General features: G+C 51.0%; 1 protein-coding gene across 1 annotated transcript in view; it reads right to left on the reverse strand.

The window, feature by feature from the left end:
• Positions 1 to 7,807: 7,807 nt before the first annotated feature.
• The window catches only part of KAT2A (lysine acetyltransferase 2A), a 29,454-nt gene continuing 13,489 nt past the window's right edge, over positions 7,808 to 23,772 (reverse strand). The window contains 17 exon segments of the mRNA XM_038754256.1: positions 7,808 to 8,198; positions 8,315 to 8,399; positions 8,784 to 8,847; positions 8,958 to 8,994; positions 9,229 to 9,343; positions 9,433 to 9,576; positions 9,795 to 9,905; positions 10,158 to 10,284; positions 10,568 to 10,776; positions 10,861 to 10,997; positions 11,105 to 11,236; positions 11,348 to 11,454; positions 11,678 to 11,869; positions 11,987 to 12,168; positions 12,768 to 12,857; positions 12,973 to 13,118; positions 20,080 to 20,203. Of these exon segments, the coding sequence (XP_038610184.1) occupies positions 8,005 to 8,198; positions 8,315 to 8,399; positions 8,784 to 8,847; positions 8,958 to 8,994; positions 9,229 to 9,343; positions 9,433 to 9,576; positions 9,795 to 9,905; positions 10,158 to 10,284; positions 10,568 to 10,776; positions 10,861 to 10,997; positions 11,105 to 11,236; positions 11,348 to 11,454; positions 11,678 to 11,869; positions 11,987 to 12,168; positions 12,768 to 12,857; positions 12,973 to 13,118; positions 20,080 to 20,203 (2,196 nt within the window). The 3' untranslated portion in view covers positions 7,808 to 8,004.

Below are 23,772 nucleotides of genomic sequence, written 5' to 3' on the forward strand. Positions count from 1 at the left end.
TCTAAGCGCTGGGGGAGATACAAGGTCATCAGGTTGTCCCACGGGGGGCTCACAGTCTTCATCCCCATTTGACAGATGAGGTGCTGTGTGCGGAGCGCTGTCATAATAATAATAATAATAATAATAATAATAGTATTAGGTAAGTGCTTACTATGTGCCGAGCACTGTTCTAAGCGCTGGGGGAGATACAAGGTCATCAGGTTGTCCCACGGGGGGCTCACAGTCTTCATCCCCATTTGACAGGTGAGGTGCTGTGTGCAGAGCGCTGTCATAAGAATAATAATAATAATAGTATTAGGTAAGTGCTTACTATGTGCCGAGCACTGTTCTAAGCACTGGGGGAGATACAAGGTCATCAGGTTGTCCCACGGGGGGCTCACAGTCTTCATCCCCATTTGACAGATGAGGTACTGTGTGCAGAGCGCTGTCATAATAATAATAATGGTATTGGGTAAGCGCTTACTATGTGCCGAGCACTGTTCTAAGCGCTGGGGGAGATACAAGGTCATCAGGTTGTCCCACGTGGGGCTCACAGTCTTAATCCCCATTTTACAGATGAGGTGCTGTGTGCAGAGCACTGTCATAATAATTAATAATAATGGTATTGGGTAAGCGCTTACTATGTGCCGAGCACTGTTCTAAGCACTAGGGTAGATACAAGGTAATCAAGTTATCCCACGTGGGGCTCACAGTCTTAATCCCCATTTTACAGATGAGGTGCTGTGTGCAGAGTGCTGTAATAATAATAATAATAATAGTATTAGGTAAGCACTTTCTATGTGCTGAGCACTGTTCTAAGCGCTGGGGGAGATCCAAGGTAATCAGGTTGTCCCACGTGGGGCTCACAGTCTTAATCCCCATTTTACAGATGAGGTAACTGAGGCACAGAGAAGTTAAGTGGCTTGCCCAAGGTCACACAGCAGACAAGCGGCAGAGCCGGGATTAGAACCCACGTCCTCTGACTCCCAAGCCCCTGCTCTTTCCATAAACCTCGCTGCTTTTCTAGTGCTTTGGGGCTGGGAGCGGGGAAGAGCAAAAGATGGGCAGGAATGTGTCTGTTGTTATATCGTACTCGCCCAAGCGCTTAGTACAGTGCTTTGCACACAGTAAGTGCTCAATAAATATGATTGAATGAATGAATGAATAAATAAAATGACAGATATGTACATAAGGGCTTTTGGGCTGGGAGGGGGAGAAGAGCAAAGGCAGGGCAGGGGGTTAGGGCAACACTGAAGGTAATAATAATAATAATAATGGCATTTATTAAGCGCTTACTATGTGCAAAGCACTGTTCTAAGCACTGGGGAAGTTACAAGGTGATCAAGTTGTCCCACGGGGGGCTCCCAGTCTTAATCCCCCATTTTACAGATGAGGTAACTGAGGCACAGAGAATAATAATGGCATTTATTAAGCGCTTACTATGTGCAAAGCACTGTTCTAAGCGCTGGGGAAGTTACAAGGTGATCATGTTGTCCCACGGGGGGACAGTCTTAATCCCCCATTTTACAGATGAGGTAACTGAGGCACAGAGAATAATAATAATAATAATGGCATTTATTAAGCGCTTACTATGTGCAAAGCACTGTTCTAAGCGCTGGGGAAGTTACAAGGTGATCATGTTGTCCCACGGGGGGACAGTCTTAATCCCCCATTTTACAGATGAGGTAACTGAGGCACAGAGAATAATAATAATAATAATGGCATTTATTAAGCGCTTACTATGTGCAAAGCACTGTTCTAAGCGCTGGGGAAGTTACAAGGTGATCATGTTGTCCCACGGGGGGCTCACAGTCTTAATCCCCCATTTTACAGATGAGATAACTGAGGCCCAGAGAAGCGACTTGCCCAGAGTCACCCAGCTGACAATTGGCGGAGCCAGGATTTGAACCCATGACCTCTGACTGCAAAGCCCGGGCTCTTTCCACTGAGCCACACTGCTTCTCCTGGGGGTAATGGGAGATGAGAAGTGGGGCTGAGTCTGGGAAGGCCTCTTGGAGGAGATGTGCCTTCAATATGGCTTTTGGGAGGGGGCGAGTCATTGTCTGGCAAATTGGAGGAGGGAGGGTGATCCAGGCCAGAGGTAGGACATGGGCCAGGGGTTATAATAATAATAATAACAATAATAATAATAATAATGGCATTTATTAAGCACTTACTATGTGCAAAGCACTGTTCTAAGCGCTGGGGAGGTTACAAGGTGATCATGTTGTTCCCCGGGGGGCTCACAGTCTTAATCCCCATTTTACAGATGAGGGAACTGAGGCCCAGAGAAGTGAAGTGACTTGCCCAAAGTCACACAGCTGACATGCGGCAGGGTCAGGATTTGAACCCATGACCTCTGGCTCCAAAGCCTGTGCTCTTTTCCACTGAGCCAACACTGGTGGCGAGGCCTTCCCAGACTGAGCCCCCTCCTTCCTCTCCCTCTCATCCCCCTCCCCATCTCCCCTGCCTTACCTCCTTCCCCTCCCCACAGCACCTGTATATATGTATATATGTTTGTACAGATTTATTACTCTTTTATTTGTACGTATTTATTCTATTTATTTTATTTTGTTAATATGTTTTGTTTTGTTGTCTGTCTCCCCCTTCTAGACTGTGAGCCCACTGTTGGGTAGGGACCGTCTCTAGATGTTGCCAACTTGGACTTCCCAAGTGCTTAGTACAGTGCTCTGCATACAGTAAGTGCTCAATAAATACAATTGAATGAATTCCCCCCCCCCTTATCTCCTTCCCCTCCCCACAGCACCTGTAAATATGTATATATGTTTGGATGGATTTATTACTCTATTTTATGTGTACATATTTATTCTATTTATTTTATTTTGTTAATATGTTTTGTTTTGTTGTCTGTCTCCCCCTTCTAGACTGTGAGCCCACTGTTTAGGGACCGTCTCTAGATGTTGCCAACTTGGACTTCCCAAGCGCTTAGTACAGTGCTCTGCATACAGTAAGCGCTCAATAAATACAATTGAATGAATCCCCCCTTTATCTCCTTCCCCTCCCCACAGCACCTGTATATATGTATATATGTTTGTACATATTTATTACTCTATTTGTACATATTTATTTCAATTTATTTTGTTAATATGTTTTGTTTTGTTGTCTGTCTCCCCCTTCTAGACTGTGAGCCTGCTGTTGGGTAGGGACCGGCTCTCTATGTTGCCAACTTGGACTTCCCAAGTGCTTAGTACAGTGCCGTGCACACAGTAAGCGCTCAATAAATACGATTGAATGAATGAATGAGACAGGCGAGATGGAGGCACAGTGAGAAGGTTAAGAGTAGAGCAGCCAAGTGGGTGGGCTGGTTTATAGATACTGCCGGGGGGCCAGGGGCGGCGGGGGGGCTCCCACCAGGAGAAAATCAGCTAGGTGCTTTCAATAATAAATACGATTGATTGATTGATGATTGATTGATTGATTGATAGGAGGGGAGAAGCAGACATCTCGGCCCTGTGCATCTCTTCGTCACTGTCTATCTGTCTCTGAGTCTGTCCGGCTTTCTGTCCACCGGCCTCCCTCCACCTCGCCCAGCCCCGGCAGGGACAGGAGGGCAGGTGGTCACTCTTTGACCCCATGAGCCTGCAGCCCCCGCCCCCCGTGGAAGATGGGCCAGAAGCCCCTGAGGGTGTGTGGGACGAGGACCACTGAGTCCTCCCCCTGCTCTGACGCTAATCAATGCTGAGCGCTTAGTTCATTTATTCATTCAATCGTATTTATTGAGTGTGTACTGTGTGCAGTGCACTTTACTAAGCGCTTGGAAAAGTACAACAATAAACAGACACATTCCCTGCCCACAACAAGCTTACAAGTCTAGAGACAACGAGGCTGCACACACAGAAGGCGCTCAATAAAGACCGATGATGGATTGACTGGAGGAAGGAGATGATGGGGAGCCTCGGGTTTTCAAGGAGTAATCAATCAATCGTATTTACTGAGCGCTTACTGTGTGCAGAGCACTGGACTAAGCGCTTGGGAAGTACAAGTTGGCAACATATAGAGACAGTCCCTACCCAACAGTGGGTTCACAGTCTAAAAGGGGGAGACAGAGAACAAAACCAAACATACTAACAAATAAAATAAATAGAATAGATATGGACAAGTAAAATAGAGTAATAAATATGTACAGACATATATACATATATACAGGTGCTGTGGGGAAGGGAAGGAGGTAAGATGAGGGGGATAGAGAGGGGGACGAGGGGGAGAGGAAGGAAGGGGCTGAGTGTGGGAAGGCCTCCTGGAGGAGGTGAGCTCTCAGTAGGGCCATGAAGGGAGGAAGAGAGCTAGCTTGGCAGATGTTGGGAGGGAGGGCATTCCAGGCCCGGGGGATGACGTGGGCCGGGGGTCGACGGCGGGACAGGCGAGAACGAGGCACGGTGAGGAGTAAGGATTTGTCTGCAGGGTCGAAGGCGGCCGAGAGGTCAAGGAAAGTTAAGGACAGTGTAGAATCCCATCCCCATCCCAGCCTCACGTCCAGAACTGCAGATGGACACACAGATGCAGAGGCAGAAAGCTTGACCACATCGTGGTTTCTTGGTTTCCCTCCTACCTCTCTCATTACTGCTTTTCCGTCTTGTCTGCCAGCTCCTCTTCTTCCACTTCTACCCTCGGCTCTGTGTCCTCCCTCCTTATCACTCTAAATTCACTCTCCCCCAGCTCGGAGGTCACCCTCTCGCATAGTTTCAGTTACCACCCAAAGCTTCCTCTCTAGCCCCGCATACTACTATAAATTACGAATATGGACTTTATTAAGCACTTACTCTGTGTCAAACACTGTGCTAAGTACTGGGACAATCGGATCAGACACGGGCCCTGCCTTACATGGTGCTCCCAGTCTGAGGAGGGAGAACAAGAATTTAATTCCCCATTTTACAAATGAGGAAGCGAAAGGCACGGAGAGGTTAAATAATTTATCCGAAGGTTCAAGGCAATGAAATCCACAATTCTGCATTCCCTCTTGCCTCTGGGACCTCTCCATTTGTCTGCCCCATCCACACTTCAAACTAAACATATCCGAAGCTGAACTTCTCATCTTCCCTCCTAACTCATTCCCTGCACGCTACTTTCCCAACTCAGCTGAGCTTGCCACCACTCTCCCTCACAAGCTGGGCGCCATCCTTAACTCCTTTTGGCCCTCTTTAATTAATAATGACATTTATTAAGCGCTTACTATGTGCAAAGCACTGTTCTAAGCGCTGGGGGAGGCTCTTTAATTCTTGCAGATTCTCCATGGACCCACCTCCCTCTTCTACACTTCAATAGTTACCCTCCTGGTCTAACGTCTGGATCACAGATTACTGTATCGGCCATCTTTCTGGTAATAATATAATAATGGTACTTGTTAAGTGCTTACTTTGTGCCAAGCACTAGTCTAAGCACGGGGTAGACACAAGTCGATCAGGTCGGACACAATCCCTGTCCCACAAGGGGCTCACACTCACAACCCCTATTTTACAGATGAGGCAACTGAGGTGAACAGAGAAGTGAAGTGACTTGCCCAAGGTCACACAGCAGATATGTGGCAGAGCCAGGATTAGAACCCACATCCTCCTAACTGCTAGGCCCATGCTGTTTCCACTAGGCCATAGATTGCAGCATAGTCTCCCTGGATCTAGCCTTTCCCCACTTAACTCCATGCTGCTATACAAATCCCATTCTTTGTGTGTATGTGTTCAATCAATTGTACATTCAGTTACTTTTTGGGATTTTTATCAACTCCGCCCTTAGCGCATAAGCTCCTTGTGGGTAAGGAATGTGGTCACTTCCTTATGTTCGATATATACCATGACTACTACTTTCCTGAAATACAGTTTTAGACTGTGAGCCCACTGTTGGGTAGGGACTGTCTATATGTTGCCAACTTGTACTTCCCAAGCGCTTACTACAGTGCTCTGCACACAGTAAGCGCTCAATAAATACGATTGATGATGATGATGGTGAAATACGGCAGGGCACACAACTTTTCAATCTTCACAATCCTCCAATTGTTACCCATCCACAAGGAAAAACTGCTGGGGTAGATACAGAAGCAGTGTGGCCTAGTGGATAGAGCACGGGCCTGGGATTCAGGACCTGGGTTCTAGTCCCGGCTCTGCCACATACCTGCTACGTGACCTCGGGCAAATCACTTCACTTCTCTGGGCCTCAGTTACCCCACCTGTAAAATGGGGATTAAGAGTGTGAGCCCTGTTTGGGACAGGGACTGTGTCCAAAATGATTATTTTATATCTACCCCAACACTTAAAACACTCCTTGACCCATAGAAAGTGCATAACAAGTACCATTATCATTATTATTGGCTTCGAGGCTGTCCTTGCCTGTGTAATTTAATCCTATCCCCAGCATTCTCCTACATATGTATATATGGATGCATTTTTCCATGAATTCAGTTGCTTCATCCTGAGGTTTATACAGCTTCCTGTTTTGCACATGTTCTTCCTCCAGCTTTTAGGGGCTTTTTCTCTTTGTTTTCATTTTTTAATGGTATTTGTTAGGAACTTTCTAAGCGTCAAGCACTGTACTAAGTGCTGGGGTAGATACAAGCTAATCAGGTTGGACACAGCCTATGCCCCACAAGGGGCTCATTTTTAATCCCCATTATACTATGCTGCTTTTCTTTAGTGTCATTAAATCATTTCCGTGTGCCTCGTTAAATTGTACACTCCTTGAGGGCAGGGGACATAGACCTTGCAGCAGTAAGGCCTAGTGGATAGAGCACGGACCTGGGACTCAGGTCATGGGCTCTAATCCCAGCTCCAACTGTCTGCTGTGTGACCTTGGGCGAGTCACTTCTCTGTGTTTCAGTTCCCTCATCTGTAAAATGGGGATTAAGACTGGGAGCCCCATGAGGGACAACCTGATTACCTTGTATCTACCCCAGCGCTTAGAACACTGCTTGGCACATAGTAAGCAGTTAATACCAAAAAACAATACAAAAAAACCCGTCACTTCTCTGTGCCTCCGTTCCCTCATCTGTAAAATGGGGATTAAGACTGTGAGCCCTATGTGGGACAGGCACTGTGTCCAACCTGATTACCTTGCATCTACCCCAACACTTAGACAAGGGCCTGGCACTTAGTAAGCTCCTGGCACTTAGTAAGCGCCTAATACCATTATTATTAGTAGTAAGCAGTAGTAGTAGTAGCAGCACTAGTATCTCCTGGGCAGCTATGTACTAAGCCCTTAGGAAAGTATTTATGTCCATATGTGTAAATTTATTTATATTAATGTCTTTCTCCCCCTCTAGACTGTAAGCTTGTTGCGGGCAGGGAATGTGTCTGTTTACTGTCATATTGTAGTCTCCCAAATGCGTAGTAGAGTGCTCTGCACACAGTAAGCGCTCAATAAATATGACTGAATGAAAGAATAACACAAAGAAGTAACATATTACCCGTCCACTCTCCCAGTTCTTAGTACAATGGCACAGGCACTCAGAAAAGTACCACTGATCGGTTGACGGGGGCATGGAGCTGTGAATCCCGCCCAAAACCCAGAAGCAGAAGGAGGGCTGAAGGATATCAGTTGAAAGAACCTGGGTTCTAATCACCTGTCTACATGTTTCGTTTTGTTGTCTACCTCCCCCTTCTAGACTGTAAGCCCATTGTTGGGTAGGGACCGTCTCTATATGTTGCCGACTTGTACTTCCCAAACGCTTAGTACAGTGCTCGGCACATAGTAAGCGCTCAATAAATATGACTGAATGAATGAAAAGAATAATCTAAGTTCAGTGCTCAGCACAGAGTAAGCGCTTTAACAATCACCCCTCTTTGGGCCCCCCCACCCCCAAGAGCAGATGCTGAGTCGGGGCTGAAAAACAAGGCAGGACTTTATTTCATTAACGCCCAGGGAGAAGGAAGAGAAACCTGGCTCTTGGCTCCCTCCCCTCCCCTGACGGCCTCCCCCCTCAACCCCTACCAGCCCACGAGACACGGGGCCTCCAGGGCAGACCACTGGCCCTCCCTCCCCCTCAAGTTTCGAGCGTGGGACCACTCCCGGGGAGGACCGTCACTTGTCGATGAGTCCTCCCTCCTTGAGCTTGAAGTAAAAGAACTTCTCCAGCGTGTTGGCACAGCGGCAGTAGGCACTGTCGGGCGGGTTGTATTCTCGGCAGTTGGCGATGACCCGCTGCAGGTCTGCCACGAACAGCTTCTTGGTCACGTAGTAGCGGGCTCGGAGCCTCTCCGTCATGGTCTTCAGGTCTGGGGGCGGGGAGGGGCACAGTGACCGGGCACGTGGATGTCGGGGGGCAGTGTGGAATGGGATTGGTCTGGGCATGAGTGTTGACGGGTTGGTCGAGCGGGCGTTGGGGACTCACCGATGGGGAAGCGAATAACCTCGTAATAGTCCGGCGCTTCGGCCTTCTTCACGGGCTCCATGAAGGGCCAGGCACTGGGGTGCGTCTGGATGGGGGGCGGAAGGGAGGGAGGGGGTTCTTCCCCAGTCCAACCCACATGGCCGTGGGTGCCCAGCACAGACAGTCAGGTATTCCCTCCTTCCTCACCTGGCTCAATGAAAGGCTACTTCCTCCAGGAAGCCACTCTGGGCTGACTCCACCCTCCCCCTCGTTCTCTCCAATCTTCCTGCCCTACCTGGACCTCTCGCCTCCAACTCTCTCCTGCCAAAACCATATCAGTCTGACTGTCTGTGCAGGTGGGGCCTGCCCTTGTGACCGTGTCTTCCCTCCCAGGCTGGCCGTTCCCCGGAAGAGTGGGGGGCCTCAAACCTGTCCTCTCCCAGAGACACCAAGGCCGGGCTGGGGCAGGGGCGGGGTGGGGTCGGGGTACCTTAATCTGGGCCAGCAGGTTCTTGAGCGTCGTATACAGCTGATCTGGATCTTTCAGTTCCTTCCTGAGGAGTGGAAGATAAGGAGGGACTGAGCCCCTTCCCCTCTCACGCCTGCCTGACCTCAGGCCACCCCCCCAGGGAGGCACTCCCACGACCCAGATTCCCCAACTCACCCCTTCTCCTTCCCAAGGGACTTCCAGCCTGTCTCTCCTGTGGACGCAGGGGGATGGGAAGAAGGGGTCAGGGAGATGAGGGTAAGGAGAGAGCGGGATGGGCAGAGGGGGACAAGGATGCTGTCAAGACTCTTAGCTGCCCCAGCCTGCCCTCCCGCTTCCCCCTCGTCCCTGAATCCTGGGACCTTTCTAAGCCCCAGGCTCCAGGCAGCGGTCACTGTCCCAGAGGGCAGGACCACCCCCCCGCCCACAGGCCGGCCCCCTGCCTCACGCAAGCCAGGGATGCTCTCGACGGGGATCTGCCGGACGCCCTCCTTGAAGCAGCTGAGCCCAGGGTAGACACGCCGGATCTGTGCCTGCTTTCTCTCGATCAGCTTCTTGATGATCTGGGCCGGGGGGACGGGGACCGTGAGCCGGGACGTGTTGGGGACCCCGGCCCTGAGCACTCCAGATCCCCCCGGCCCCCCAGCCGCACCTCCTTCTGCTTCTTGATGATGTGGGACAGCTCGGTGTAGGGAATACGAGGGTTCAGCTCGCACTCCATCAGCGTGGCCCCCTCGTAGTCCTTGATATAGCCCAGGTAGCGGCTCTTAGGCACCTTGATGTCTTTCGAGAAGCCCTAGGTGATGGAGGGGGAAGCGGGGGTGAGTGGGGGCACTGGTCAGCCTCCAAACTGCCCCCTTTCACCCCCACTCTCCTCCCCGGCCCCCGCAGCAGGAGGATGGATTGTAATTGGACTGCATGAGGGCCCAGCCTACAGCTGGATATTGATTTGTGTGTGTGTGTTTGCACAAGTGTCTCTGTGTGACTGCGGTGAGGGTGGGGGAAGCCCCTAACCTGCTTCTTGAAGTAGCCAATGGCGTACTCATCGGCGTACGTGAGGAAGAACAGGATCCCGTGTTTGATGTGATATTCCTTCAGGTGGTTCATCAGGTGCGTCCCGTAGCCCTGTGGGGTGGGGGGATGGGGAGGGGGTGGAGGTCATGGCCCAGGGACTCCCGCTCCCTGAGCGCTGAGCCAGGAGGAGCTGAGGGGGCTGAGAGCCGTGAGACCCCCAGCAGGCAGAGCAACAGCCCCGGGGCTGTGTTCCCCCCCACCCTCAGGAGTGGGTCGATCCCAGAGGAGAGAGAGTCCAGGCACCTGGACTATGCCAATGAGGGGCTGGCGGGGGGTGGGGGACACACACACCGACACACACACCTTGACTTGCTCATTGGAGGTGACGGCACAGAAGACAATCTCGGTGAAGCCCTGGGTGGGGAACATGCGGAAGCAGATGCCCCCGATGACCCGGCCGTCCTTGATCAGAGCCAGCGTCTTGTGCTTCCTGGGGGGCAGGTGGCATCAGCATGGGGGGGATAGGAGGAGCTCCCCGACCTCCCAGGGACAGGACCCGCCCCTCTCCCTGCGTCTCTGAGGTCAGGGAGAGGTCGGGGCCAGTGTCAAGGGTCAGCTGGGGCCTCCCAATCTCCCAGGGAGAGGCCCTGCCCCCCCGGGTCAGGAAGCGGTTGGATCCAGTGACGGGGGACAGTTGGGAATCCCTGACCTCCCAGGGACAGAACCTGTCCACCCGCCCCGACCAGACCCCATTCAACGGCGGGGACACTCACGGGTCGAAGACGAGGCGGGCGATGTACTCCTTGGGCATGCGGGGCAGCTGGTGGGAGAAGACGTTCTGCAGGCCGACCAGCCAGAGCAGCAGTCGCCGACTGGCCTTGGGGGCCAGCGAGTTCCCGATCACGTGGAACTCGATGATGCCACGCCGCTCCTCCAGCCGCGCCGTCTCGTCTCGCGCCGCGTTGGCCGACAACAGGCTGGTCTGGGGGCGGGGGACGGCGGGGGTCAAGGGAGGCCCACGCGACATTCGCGGGGCGGGGTGGGGTCCCACGCCAGCAGCCACTACCTCGGGGCCCAGCATGGCGGCCGGGTCAGTGACAGTCAGCATGACCTCGTTGACCAGCTCCATGGGGATGTCGCCCGTCACCCGCAGCCGCTTGGCGTCTTCCAGGGTCAGGCTGTCCTGCAGTTTCCGCTTCTCGCCTGGACCAACAGACAGGCTGGCAGACGGAGGCCTGGAGGCCAAGAAACGGCTGGACCCGAGGGGCCGGGGGACCCCCGCCCCCAACGCCCCTGCTGCGGGCACCCACCTGGCAGGGGTTCGGCCGCACCAGCGTCCCGGGCACTCAGGGTGCTGCCGCCGCTGCCGCCACTGCTGTTGCCGCCTCCCAGGCTGGAGCTGAAGAGCGGGGTGGTGGGCACGGCCGTGGCGCTGACGGCGGCTGCAATACACGGGGGTCAGGCCGAGGGACCGAGGGCAGACTCTGCCCTGTGAGGCACCCGGATGGCACAGCCTCTGTCCCGCTCCTGCCCACGCCCGGATCCCCAGGCACCTGGCTGGGGCCCAAGCTGAGTCCCCTCCGCTGCGGGCAGGGTAAAACCAGCTGCCCAGATGGGTGAGTTCTCGCCGTAGATCTCCTCCTCCAGCATCGACAGGAACCTGTGGGAAGGGGGGAGAAGGGAAAGAGGGAGGGGTGAGGGGACGGAACCTCAGGGTCAGCGCTGTGGTAATCCCCAAACCCAAGCCGGCCCCTCCACCTCTGCATTAAACCTCCCCCTGTGCCCCTCAGGAACCACCTGACCCTTCCACCCTTGTCCCCATCGCGATGACCACGGGTCCGGTGGCACACGCGGGCGCGTGTCCCCCGGGGTGGGGCCCGTACTTGGGGAAGTGGGTGAGGATCAGCGTCCTCTTCTCGGGCACCAGCTTGTCCTTCTCCACGCGGAACTTCTCCAGGAGCTGGCGCCGCGTCACGGTGAAGATGGACTTGAGGAGGCCGCGGCCGAACACGTGGGTGGTCTCGTAGCGGGGAAGGCTGTCGCAGCTCTGCGGGACGTGGCAGTAGCACAGCCACCTGTGGGGGGGGGAGAGGACGGGGAGGTGGGGCGCTGAGCCCGGTCACCAGACGGCCACCCCCTCCCCCGGATCTGGGGCCGGGACCCCTCGGCCGGCCCCGGCCCGGCTGGGCTACCTGGTGTAGTTGACCTTGTAGGTGGCCACGTCCTCGGCCTGCGAGCGCTGGCGGAACTGAGCGGGCGTCTCCAGTTTCCAGTAGTTGAGGCACAGCAGGAACATCTTGGACAGCTCGTACATGGTCTGCCGCTCCTTGGGGGCCAGGTGGCTGAACTTGTACTGGACGAAATTCAGGACGCCCTAGGAGGGGCGGGCGTGGCGGCCAGGAGGACGAGAGGAAGGTAAGAAGACCGACAGACAGACAGACAGATAAGCTGTCTGCCAGGGCAGGTCACCACACACAGGATACATTGCCCCCTCTCTGGCTCTTCCCTACATCGCCTCAATCAATCAATCAATCAATCAATCGTATTTATTGAGCGCTTACTATGTGCACAGCACTGTACTAAGCGCTTGGGAAGTACAAATTGGCAACAAATAGAGACAGTCCCTACCCAACAGTGGGCTCACAGTCTAAAAGGGGGAGACAGAGAACAAAACCAAACATACTAACAAAATAAAATAAATAGAATAGATATGTACAAGTAAAATAGAGTAATAAATATGTACAAATATATATATATATATATATACAGGTGCTGTGGGGAAGGGAAGGAGGTAAGATGGGGGGGATGGAGAGGGGGACGAGGGGGAGAGGAAGGAAGGGGCTCAGTCTGGGAAGGCCTCTTGGAGGAGGCGCCCGGGGGGATGGAAGGGGACCACGGCAGAGCAACTGAGCACCCGGGACAAAGCCCCTCTCTGGCTCAGGGAGTGGCCCGGCCCCGCCTCTGCGGCCGTACCTGCTCAATGTTGGGCTTCTCGAAGGGGGGGCTTCCCAAGGAGCCCTCCACCACGGGCCTGGTCATCTGCAGGATGCACTTGCGCAGGAGCTGGAGGCGGGGGAGGAGGAGGAGACCCAGCGTGGCGCTGAAGGTGAGCACGCCCAAGGGGCCCCAGCCCCGCCCGGCGCTCCCGGGTCCCCCAGCCCCCCGCGCCGGGCTTCACCTTGAACAGGTAGAAGTACACCTGCTTGGTGTCAGTGTCCTCTTCCTTGTGCACGGACATAAACAGGTTCTCCACGTCGACCACCATGCCCAGCAGCCGGCTGATCTCGTCCTCGGAGACGTTCTCCAAGTGGGACACGTGGTCAGCTGAGTGTGGGGAGAGAGGCGGAGGTTGGAGGGGCCCACCCGCTCCCCCCAGCCTCTGAGACACCCTTGATCCAGTGGACCCCCTCAGCCTTCGTTTTCCCCGGATTTTCCACTTCGTCGTTCCTCACCCCACCCTGCCACAATCAGTCAATCGACCGGTAGCCTTGCCCGATAGAGGTGGAAAAAGATTATGGTGGTGATGTTTGGCCTCCAAAAGCTTTAGAATGATGGAAAGACTGACGTTGCTGCAGCCTCTCTTGCTGGTCAGTGAGCCCCAAAACCCGATCTGCCCACCTTTTTGGACTCTTATGTGTTCACCATTGCCCCTGTGGCCTAGTGCTGTTTGGTCTTCAGGTATCCAATCTTCCCTCATTTATGTACCATTTTAATTTCTTTAGTGGTATTTGCTAAGTGCTTACTATGTCCTGAGGTAGATTCAAAATCTAAGCTCTGGGGCTCATTAAGCACTGGGGTAGATACAAGATAATCAGGTTGGATACAGTCCATGTCCCATGTGGAGCTCACAGCCTAAATCCCCATTTTACAGATGAGGTACCTGAGGCACAGAGAAGTTAAGTGACCGAGGTCACTTCCCCGAGGTCATACAACAGACAAGTGGAGGAGCTGGCATTAGAACCCAGGCCCTCTGACTCCCAGGGCCATGCTCTCTCCACTAGTGCTTCTCACAGCACTTAGTACAGTGCTCCGCACCCAGAAAGCTCTCATTAAATACCACCGAAGGAATGAGTGAATTGGAAAAGTACAATACAAACTAGTAGACGTGACCCCTACCCTCGAGGAGGTTGCAATCTAGCTGGGGAGACAGTCATTTGAATGAATTACAGATGGGATGAAATAATACAGTATACAAGATATGCACATAAGTGAAGAGGGAGGATACGAGGGATGGGGAATATAAAGTAGGAAGACTAGAGGTTAATCAAGGAAGGCCTCCTGGAGGAAGGGCAGTTTCAGGTGGGCTTTGCAGATGGGGAGAACACTGGTCTGTCAATTATAAAGGGAGAGGGAGTTCCACGGAGTGGGAAGCCCAAGAACGACGCCCAGAGAGAAGAATGAAGAGTGCGAGTTGGGGGGTAGTGGAAAAAGAGTAGATAAAAGACAGGGAGAGAACCGGTTGTTAGCTCCAGAGCACTCAATCAGGAGTTTCTGCTCGACATGAAGAGAAATGGACAAACCATTTGAGATTTGGGGGGAATGAAGAGATGTGTGCTGAATATCACTTTAGAAAAGTGATAGGGGCAGAAGAGTGAAGTACGGAGGCCTGGAGAGGGGAGAGTCTGGAGAAAGGGAGGTCAGTGAGGAGGCTGAGGCGGTAGTTGAGTCGGGATAGGACAAGAGCCTGGCCCAGCGGAGAGGCCTTTTTGATGGAGAAGGGGACGATCCTGGAAATGTTACGGAGGAAGAAACAACAGGTTCTGGTGACAGGCGAGATATCCAAATCCACCTGTCCTGAAGGCAGAAAGAAATGAAGGATGGCAGAAAGGAGGAGAGGTAGGGGCTGGAGATGCAGATTTGGATGTCACTGACGTAGAGATGCAAGTTGAAGCCGTGGGAGCAGATGAGCATCCCAAGGCAGTGGGTGGACAACAGAGGGGGCCCAGAATGAAGCGTTGAGGGACCATCCCCCCTTCCCTTTCAGTTAGGAGTGGGAGGCAGAAGAGGAGCCAGTAAAGGAGCCCGAAAAGGAGGACTTGAGGTGGACACAAATGTTCTTTTAAAACGCGAAGGGATGGGGTCGGAGATGCAGGTGACGAAGCCACATTTTGAAAGGAGATGGCTCTCCTCTCAAGAGACAGCTGGGAAGGATGAGAGAGTGGATGTGGAAGTTGGAGGAGTCAGGACCTTGAGAGGTAAGAAGAAAATGTGGAGGAGGTCACACTTGATGGCTTCAATTTTGTTGATGAAGTAGATAGCAAGGTCAACAGGGGAGAGACATGGGGGATGTGATGGTACTGAGGGAGCTAAAAGTCAAAAACAGTTGGTGTGGACAGTGGGCATTCGAGTCCATCAGGATGGAGGACTAGTGTGGCGAGGCACAGAGCAGAGTTGGAGCAGGTGAAGATGAAGTTGAGGTGGGTGAGGTGGGCCTGATATTTGGATTTCCTCCAGTAGCGCTAAGCAGCTCGTGCACAGGAGTGAAGGAAGTGAACTGTGGAGGTGATCCTGGGCTGTGGCTTCGTTCTATGAGATCGGCGAAGGGATAGGGGAGCAAGCAAGGCTGGGGTTCAGTAGAGAGGGTGGTGTTGAGAGCGTTAATTTGGTCATCAAGGGAAGCTGGTTTGGGTATGGAAACTAAATGGGGCATGATGACTTGAGAAAATTGGATGGGGTCAAAAGTTTGGAGGTCTCTGTGAGGGACAGGGTGACAGTCAGGTTGGGACACGGTGAGGGAACAGGGCAAATTTGTGGGGAGGGAGTGTGTGGCAGGGAAAGAGGAATTTCAGAGTTGGTGAGGGTAGAGATTATTCAGTGACTAGAGATGGTGAGATTGAGTGTATGTTCAAGTTGGTGAGTGGATGACTGGGGTGGAGTAGGAGGTCAGTGGAGTTGAGGAGTGATTGAAATCCGGCAGCAGGGCAGTTGTCAGGAACATCCGCATGGATATTGAAGTCCCTGAGGATCTTTGTAGGGATGGAGAAAGAGAGAAGGAATTTGAGAAAGGGATCAAAATGGTTCAGAAAGTTACAGGTGGGGCCTGGGGGTGGTAAATCAATCAATCGTATTTATTGAGCGCTTACTGTGTGCAGAGCACTGTACTAAGCGCTTGGGAAGTACAAGATGGCAACATATAGAGACGGTCCCTACCCAACAGTGGGCTCACAGTCTAGAAGGGGGAGACAGACAACAAAACAAAACATATTAACAAAATAAAATAAATAGAATAAACATGTACAAATAAAATAAATAGAGTAACAGGTACAAACATATATACATATATACAGGTGCTGTGGGGAGGGGAAGGAGGTAAGGGGGGGATTCATTCAATCGTATTTATTGAGCGCTTACTGTATGCAGAGCACTGTACTAAGCGCTTGGGAAGTCCAAGTTGGCAACATCTAGAGACGGTCCCTACCCAACAGTGGGCTCACAGTCTAGAAGGGGGAGACAGAGAACAAAACCAAACATATTAACAAAATAAAATAAATAGAATAAATATGTACAAATAAAATAAATAGAGTAATAGGTACAAACATATATATACAGATATACAGGTGCTGTGGGGAGGGGAACTTTGACTAGTATATGGGGCTCAAAAGAAGGGAGAGGTGAAATGGGGTGAAAATGGCATTGGGAAGTGAGAAGGAAGCTGGCTCCTCTCCCAGTGAGTCTGGAGGAGTGGGAGATGAGGCCACCGCTAGAGAGAACGGTAGGGGAGACATGTCTTCTGGGGAGAGCAAGGTTTCAGTGATTGCGAGGAGGAGCGGTGATTAGGTCAGGCACAGGTCGAGGATCAACAGAAGCTTTCATTCGATGGAGCCGGGGTTTCCACAGGCTGCACTTGGCAGTGGCTGTTGGGGGAAGGGATGGCACGAGGGGTAAGGAGGGGTTGGTTGGGAGTGAGCCGATGGGGGCCAGAAGGAGGGGAGGGGGGTGAGGGGCGGCTCTGGGACGGGATAACAGGGATCGGGAAGGTGATGGATGGAGGGGGACGAGGGTGGGTGCTGGGAAAGGAGGACAGGGAAGGGGACTGAGGGGACATGGTGGGGTCAGAGAAGTTAGAGGTTATAGGTGAGATTGTTGATAACAACTACTGCCCAATCTGGTGGTTCCACCACTAAACTGTTGATTTGAATTGAGGGTCCTTGGGTCCTTGAAAGTGGAGAGACAAATGTTTTGGGGGTAAACAGAGGACTGATCCCCGAGGATAGTGTAGGGAAGGAGAAAGAGAGAAGGATCTCTCCATCACCTCAAACACAACCTCTCCAAAACTGAGCTCCTCCTTTCTCCCAAATTTTCTCCTCCCCTAGCTTTCCCATCACAGTAAACACCACCACCATGCTTTCTGCCTCACAAGCCTGTTACCTTGGCATGATCCTCGACTTATCTCTCTCCTTCATCCCTCATATTAAGTCGGTCACTAAACCTTGTCCATTCTATCTCCAGAATTTGCTCCTTCCTCTCCATCCAAACTGGTTTAAGACCTTGTCATATCTTGCCTCAACTTTCACACCAACCTCCTCTCTGATCTGTGTCTCCAGCCTATACTTCTGGGAACGTTTAAAAAAATACAAAACAGCTCTGCACCCATCTTCCCACTTCAGTTTCTCCAATGGTTGCCCATCCATCCCTGCATCACACAGAAACCCCTCACCCTCAAGACGGTCAGTCCATTTTCTCCCCCTCACTTATCCTCACTCCTCTCCCACTACAACCCAGCCCACCCACTTTCCCCCTCATGCCAACCTGCTCATTGTGCCTCACTCTCGCCTCTTTTGCCATCGTCCTCCTGCTCTCACCCTCCTTCCTTCTCCTCCCACATTTCTGGCAGACCAGCAGTCTCCCCATCTCCAAAACCCTACAGAAATCAGATTGCCTCCAGGAAGCCTTCCCAGGCTAATCCCTTATCCCCGACCCTATTTTCCTTACCTACTGCCTCTCCCATCCACCGAGTCCCTCCCCCACAGCATAGGTCTGGGAGTCTGAAGGTCATGGGTTCTAATCCCTGCTTTGCCACGTCTGCTGTGTGACCTTGGGCAAGTCACTTCACTTCTCTGTGTCTCAGTTACCTCATCTGCAAAATGGGGATTGAGACTGCGAGCCCCACACGGGACAGGGACTGTGTCCAACTCAATTTGCTTGTACCCATCCCAGCCCTCAGTACAGTGTCCGGCATAAAGTACTTTTCAAGCACTTAGTACAGTACTCTGCACACAGTAAGTGCTCAATAAATAGGACTGAATGAATCAGAGTTTAACAAATATCATCATTATTTATTATAACGTCTTTTAATGGTATTTGTCAAATGCTTACCATGTACCAAGCACTGTGGTAGATACAAGATGCTCATGTTGAACACAATCCCTCTCCTTCAGGGGGCTCCCAGTCTAAGAGGAAGTAGGATTTAATCCTCATTTCACAGAGGAGGAAACAGAGTCACAGAGCAGACAGAGCCAGGATTGGAACCCAGGTCCTTTGATTCCCAGACCTGTGTTCTTTCGACTAGACCATGCTGCTTCCTTGTACTTACTTGTAGTTTATTTAAATCTGTCTCTCCTTTTAGACTGGAAGCTCCTTGAGAGCGGGGATAATGGCTACCAACTGTCTTGTACTTTTCCAAGTGGTTAGTACAGGGTTGTGCACAAAGTAAGAGCTCAATAAATATGACTGACAATGACTGATGGACTGAAATACTGAAAAAGAGGGAGGAATCAAGGATTACACCCAGATGGTGAGCTTGAGAGACAGGGAGGACAGTGATGGAATGTCAACTATAATGAGGTGGAGGAGAGGATTTGTGGGGGGAAGATGAGGTGTAGGGGCAGCCAAGGGAGCAGATCAATCAATCGTATTTATTGAGTGCTTACTGTGTGCAGAGCACTGTACTAAGCGCCTGGGAAGTACAAGTCGGCAACACATAGAGACAGTCCCTACCCAACAGCGGGCTCACAGTCTAGAAGGGGGAGACAGAGAACAAAACCAAACATACTAACAAAAATAAATAGAATAGATATGTACAAGTAAGATAAATAAATAGAGTAATAAATATGTACAAACATATATACAGATATACAAGTGCTGCGGGGAAGGGAAGGAGGTAAGATGGAGGGATGGAGAGGGGGACGAGGGGGAGAGGAAGGAAGGGGTTCAGTCTGGAAAGGCCTCCTGGAGGTTTGCAAGAGGGATGAGAGCAAAGTAAGAAGAGTAGTGAACACCTAGTTATTCATTCATTCATCCAATAGTATTTATTGAGCATTTACAGTGCCCAGAGCACTGTACTAAGCGCTTGGGAGAGTACAATACAAACATAGACAAATTCATTCCCTGCTCACAACGAGCTTACAGCCTAGAGGGGGAGGATGGACATCAATACAAATAAGTAAATTACAGATATGTACATAATTACTGTGGGGCTGGGAGGGGGAAAGAAAAAAGGAGCAAGTCAGGGTGATGAAGAAGGGAGTGGAAGAAGAAAGGGGGGGCTTAGTCTGGGAAGGCCTCTTGGAGGAGATGTGCCTTCAATAACGCTTTGAAGACAGGGGAGAGTAATTGTCGGATTGGAGGAGGGAAAGCGTTCCAAGCCAGAGGTAGGACGGGGGCCGGGGTTCGGTGGTGAGACAGGCGAGATGGAGGCACAGTGAGAAAATCAGCACCAGAGGAGGAGGAGAATAGCGAGGTGAGGTAGGAGGGGGCAAGGTGGTGGGGTGCTTTAAAGCCAATGGTGAGGAGTTTCTGTTTGATGCAGTGGTGGATGGGCAACCCCTGCAGTTTTTTTGAGGAGCAGGGTGACATGCCCTGAACGTTCCTGTAGGAAAATGATCCGGGCAGCAAAGGGAAGAATGGACTGGAGTGGGAAGAGACAGGAGGTTGGGAGGTCAGCAAGGAGGCCGATGCAGTAATCCAGGTGGAATAGGATCGGTAACTGCATTAATATGGTAGCAGTTTGAATGGAAAGGAAAGGGTGGATTTTAGTGATGTTGTGAAGGTGGGACCAACATGATTTAGTGATGGATTGAATATGTGGGTTGACTTGTACGTATTTACTATTCTATTTACTTTGTTAATGATGTGCATCTAGCTTTACTTCTATTTATTCTGATGACTTGACACCTGTCCACATGTTTCGTTTCGTTGTCACAATAAAATGTGAGCTTTCTCACAATGAGCAAGCAATAAGCTTGCTGTGTGCCTGGCACACAGCAACAAGCGCTTAACAAATGCCTTGATAATAATGACGATGATGATTATCATCATCACCCCTCCCCGACTCCCTCTCACTCACCCAGCGCGTGCCCGCAGCTGCGACAGGCCTCGCTCAGGTTGGCAGCCGGCTGCTGTAGGTCCATGCGGGGGGCCGTGGGGGGATTCGGGTTCTTCCAGCCATTGCACTTGCAGGAGTCGTTGGCCTGAAGGGAAGCCCGACCGCCGGTGCCAACGTCACCCGCCGGAGCCGCCGCCAACGCGCCCGCCCCGCGACCCGGGGGCTTCCGTGCTCCGCTCCGGCCTCGGCCACAGACCCGCGGGACGTGCCCTCGGATGCCCGCCCGGCTACCCAGGCCCCGCCGCCCCCGGTGACCCCAATCCCCCAGGTGACCGCGGCTCGAGAAGCAGCGTGGCTCAATGGAAAGAGGTTGGGGCTTGGGAGTCAGAGGTTATGGGTACTAATCCCGACTCCGCCATTTATAATAATAATAATTATTATAATTATACCGCATCATTATTATTAATAATAATTATATACGGTATAATTATCATATGTTATTATTATTGATTATATAATGTATGGTTATATAATTATTATATGCTATTATTATTAATTATATAATGTATGATTATATAATTATTATTATGTGTTATTATTATTAATTATGTAATGATTATATTATTATTATTATTATTATTAAGCGCTTCCTATGTGCAAAGCACTGTTCTAAGCGCTGGGGAGGTTACAAGGTGATCAGGTTGTCCCACGCGGGGGCTCACGGTCTTAATCCCCACTTTACAGATGAGGGAACTGAGGCCCAGAGAAGTGACCTGTCCAAAGTCACGCAGCTAAGTGGTGGAGCCGGGATTTGAACCCGTGACCTCTGACTCCAAAGCCCAGGCTCTTTCCACTGAGCCACGCTGCTTCCACTTGTCAGCTGTGTGAGACTTTGGGCAAGTCACTTAACTTCTCCTTGCCTCAGTTCCCTCCTCTGTGAAATGGGGATGGAGACTGTGAGCCCACCGTGGGGCAACCTGGTTTACCCTGTATCCCCCCCTGCCCAGCGCTTAGAACAGCGTTTGGCTCATAATAAGCGCTTAACAAATACCATTATTACTATTATTATCCTCCAGGCCCCGCCCCCCAGTTCATTCATTCATTCAATCGTATTTATTGAGCACTTACTGTGTGCAGAGCACTGTACTAAGCACTTGGGAAGTACAAGTTAGCAACATATAGAGACGGTCCCTACCCAACAGCGGGCTCACAGTCTGGAGAAGCAGTGTGGCTCAGTGGAAAGAGCCCGGGCTTTGGAGTCAGAGGTCATGGGTTCAAGTCCTGGCTCCACCAATTGTCAGCTGTGTGACTTTGGGCAAGTCACTTCACTTCTCTGGGCCTCAGTTACCTCATCTGTGAAATGGGGATTAAGACTGTGAGCCCCCCGTGGGACAACCTGATCACCTTGTAACCTCCCCAGCGCTTAGAACATCGCTTTGCACATAGTAAGCGCTTAATAAATGCCAACATTATTATTATTATTATTATTATTAGAAGGGGGAGACAGGCAAAACATAAAAACCAAATAAAGTAAATAGAATAAATATGTACAAGTAAAATAAACAAATAAATGGAGTAATAAATCTGTACAAACATATATACACATACACAGGTGCAGTGGGGAGGGGAAGGAGGTAAGGCAGGGGGGATGGGGAGGGGCAATCTGGTTTACCTTGTACCCCCCCGCCTGGCACTTAGAACAGTGCTTGGCTCATAATAAGCGCTTAACAAATTCCTTCAATCGTATTTATTGAGCGCTTACTGCGTGCAGGGCACTGTACTAAGCGCTTGGGAAGTACAAGTTGGCAACATATAGAGACGGTCCCTACCCAAACAGCATTATCACTATTATTATCCTCCAGGCCTTGCCCCCAAGTGAGCCCAAGCCCCGCCTCCCAGTGACCCCAGCCCCCCAGTTCATTCATTCATTCATTCATTCGTACTTATTGAGCGCTTACTGCGTGCAGAGCGCTGTACTAGGTGCTTGGGAAGTACAAGTTGGCCACATATAGTCCAGTGCTCTGAACGCAGTAAGCGCTCAATAAATACGATTGATTGCCTGTCTCCCCCTTGGAGACTGTGAGCCCGCTGTTGGGCAGGAACCGTCTCTATGTGCTGCCAACTTGTACTTCCCAAGCGCTTAGTACAGTGCTCGGCACACAGTAAGCGCTCAATAAATACGACTGATTGATTCCCAAGCGCTTAGTACAGTGCTCAATAAGTAAGCGCTCAATCAATACGACTGAATGAATGGTCCCAAGCCCCGCATCACGGTGACCCCGGCCCCCCAGTTCATTCATTCGTTCATCAGATCGTACGGATTCATTCATTCATTCAATCATATTTACTGAGCACTTACTGTGTGCAGAGCACTGTACTGAGCGCTTGGGAAGTCCAAGTTGGCAACATATAGAGACAGTCCCTACCCAACAGCGGGCTCACAGTCTAGAAGGGGGAGACAGAGAGCAAAATCAAACATATTAACAAAATAAAATAAAGAGAATACGTACAAATAAAATAAATAAATATACGTACAAACATATACAGGTGCTGTGGGGAGGGGAAGGAAGTAAGGCAGGAAGGAGGGGGAGAGGAAGGAAAGTCACACAGATGACAACTGGCGGAGCTGGGATTCGAACCCGTGACCTCGGACTCCAACTCAATCAATCAATCATATTTATTGAGCGCTTACTGTGTGCAGAGCACTGTACTAAGCGTTTGGGAAGTCCAAGTTGGCAACATCTAGAGACGGTCCCTACCCAACAGTGGGCTCACAGTCTAGAAGGGGGAGACAGAGAACAAAACCAAACATATTAACAAAATAAAATAAATAGGATAAATATATACAAATAAAATAAATAAATAGAGTAATACGTACAAACATATATACAGGTGCTATGGGGAGGGGAAGGAAGTAAGGCAGGAGGGAGGGGGAGAGGAAGGAAAGTCACACAGATGACAACTGGTGGAGCTGGGATTTGAACCCACGACCTCTGACTCCAAATCAATCAATCAATCGTATTTACTGAGCGCTTACTGTGTGCACAGCACTGGACTGAGCGCTTGGGAAGTCCAAGTTGGCAACATCTAGAGACGGTCCCTACCCAACAGCGGGCTCACAGTCTAGAAGAGGGAGACAGAGAGCAAAACAAAACATATTAACAAAATAAAATAAATAGAATAAATATGTACAAATAAAAGAAATAATAGAATATGTACAAATAAAAGAAATAGAGTAATACATACAAACATATATACAGGTGCTGCGGGGAGGGGAAGGAAATAAGGCAGGAAGGAGGGGGAGAGGAAGGAAAGTCACACAGATGACAAGTGGCGCAGCTGGGATTTGAACCCAATCAATCAATCGTATTTACTGAGCGCTTACTGTGTGCAGAGCACTGGACTAAGCGCTTGGGAAGTACAAGCTGGAAACATATAGAGACAGTCCCTACCCAACAGTGGGCTCACAGTCTAAAAGAGGGAGGCCCGGGCTTTTTCCTATCAATCAATCGTATTTATTGAGCGCTTACTGTGTGCAGAGCACTGGACTAAGCGCTTGGGAAGTCCAAGTTGGCAACATATAGAGACGGTCCCTACCCAACAGTGGGCTCCCAGTTTCCACTGAGCCACGCTGCTTTTCGCAAAGGCCCACCTTCTCAAATCCCAGCCACAGCAAGAAATCGAGTCTTTCCAATCAATCCATCGTATTTATTG

This window comes from Tachyglossus aculeatus, chromosome 11, assembly GCF_015852505.1.
Source record: "Tachyglossus aculeatus isolate mTacAcu1 chromosome 11, mTacAcu1.pri, whole genome shotgun sequence".
In the NCBI taxonomy this organism is placed as follows: domain Eukaryota; kingdom Metazoa; phylum Chordata; class Mammalia; order Monotremata; family Tachyglossidae; genus Tachyglossus; species Tachyglossus aculeatus.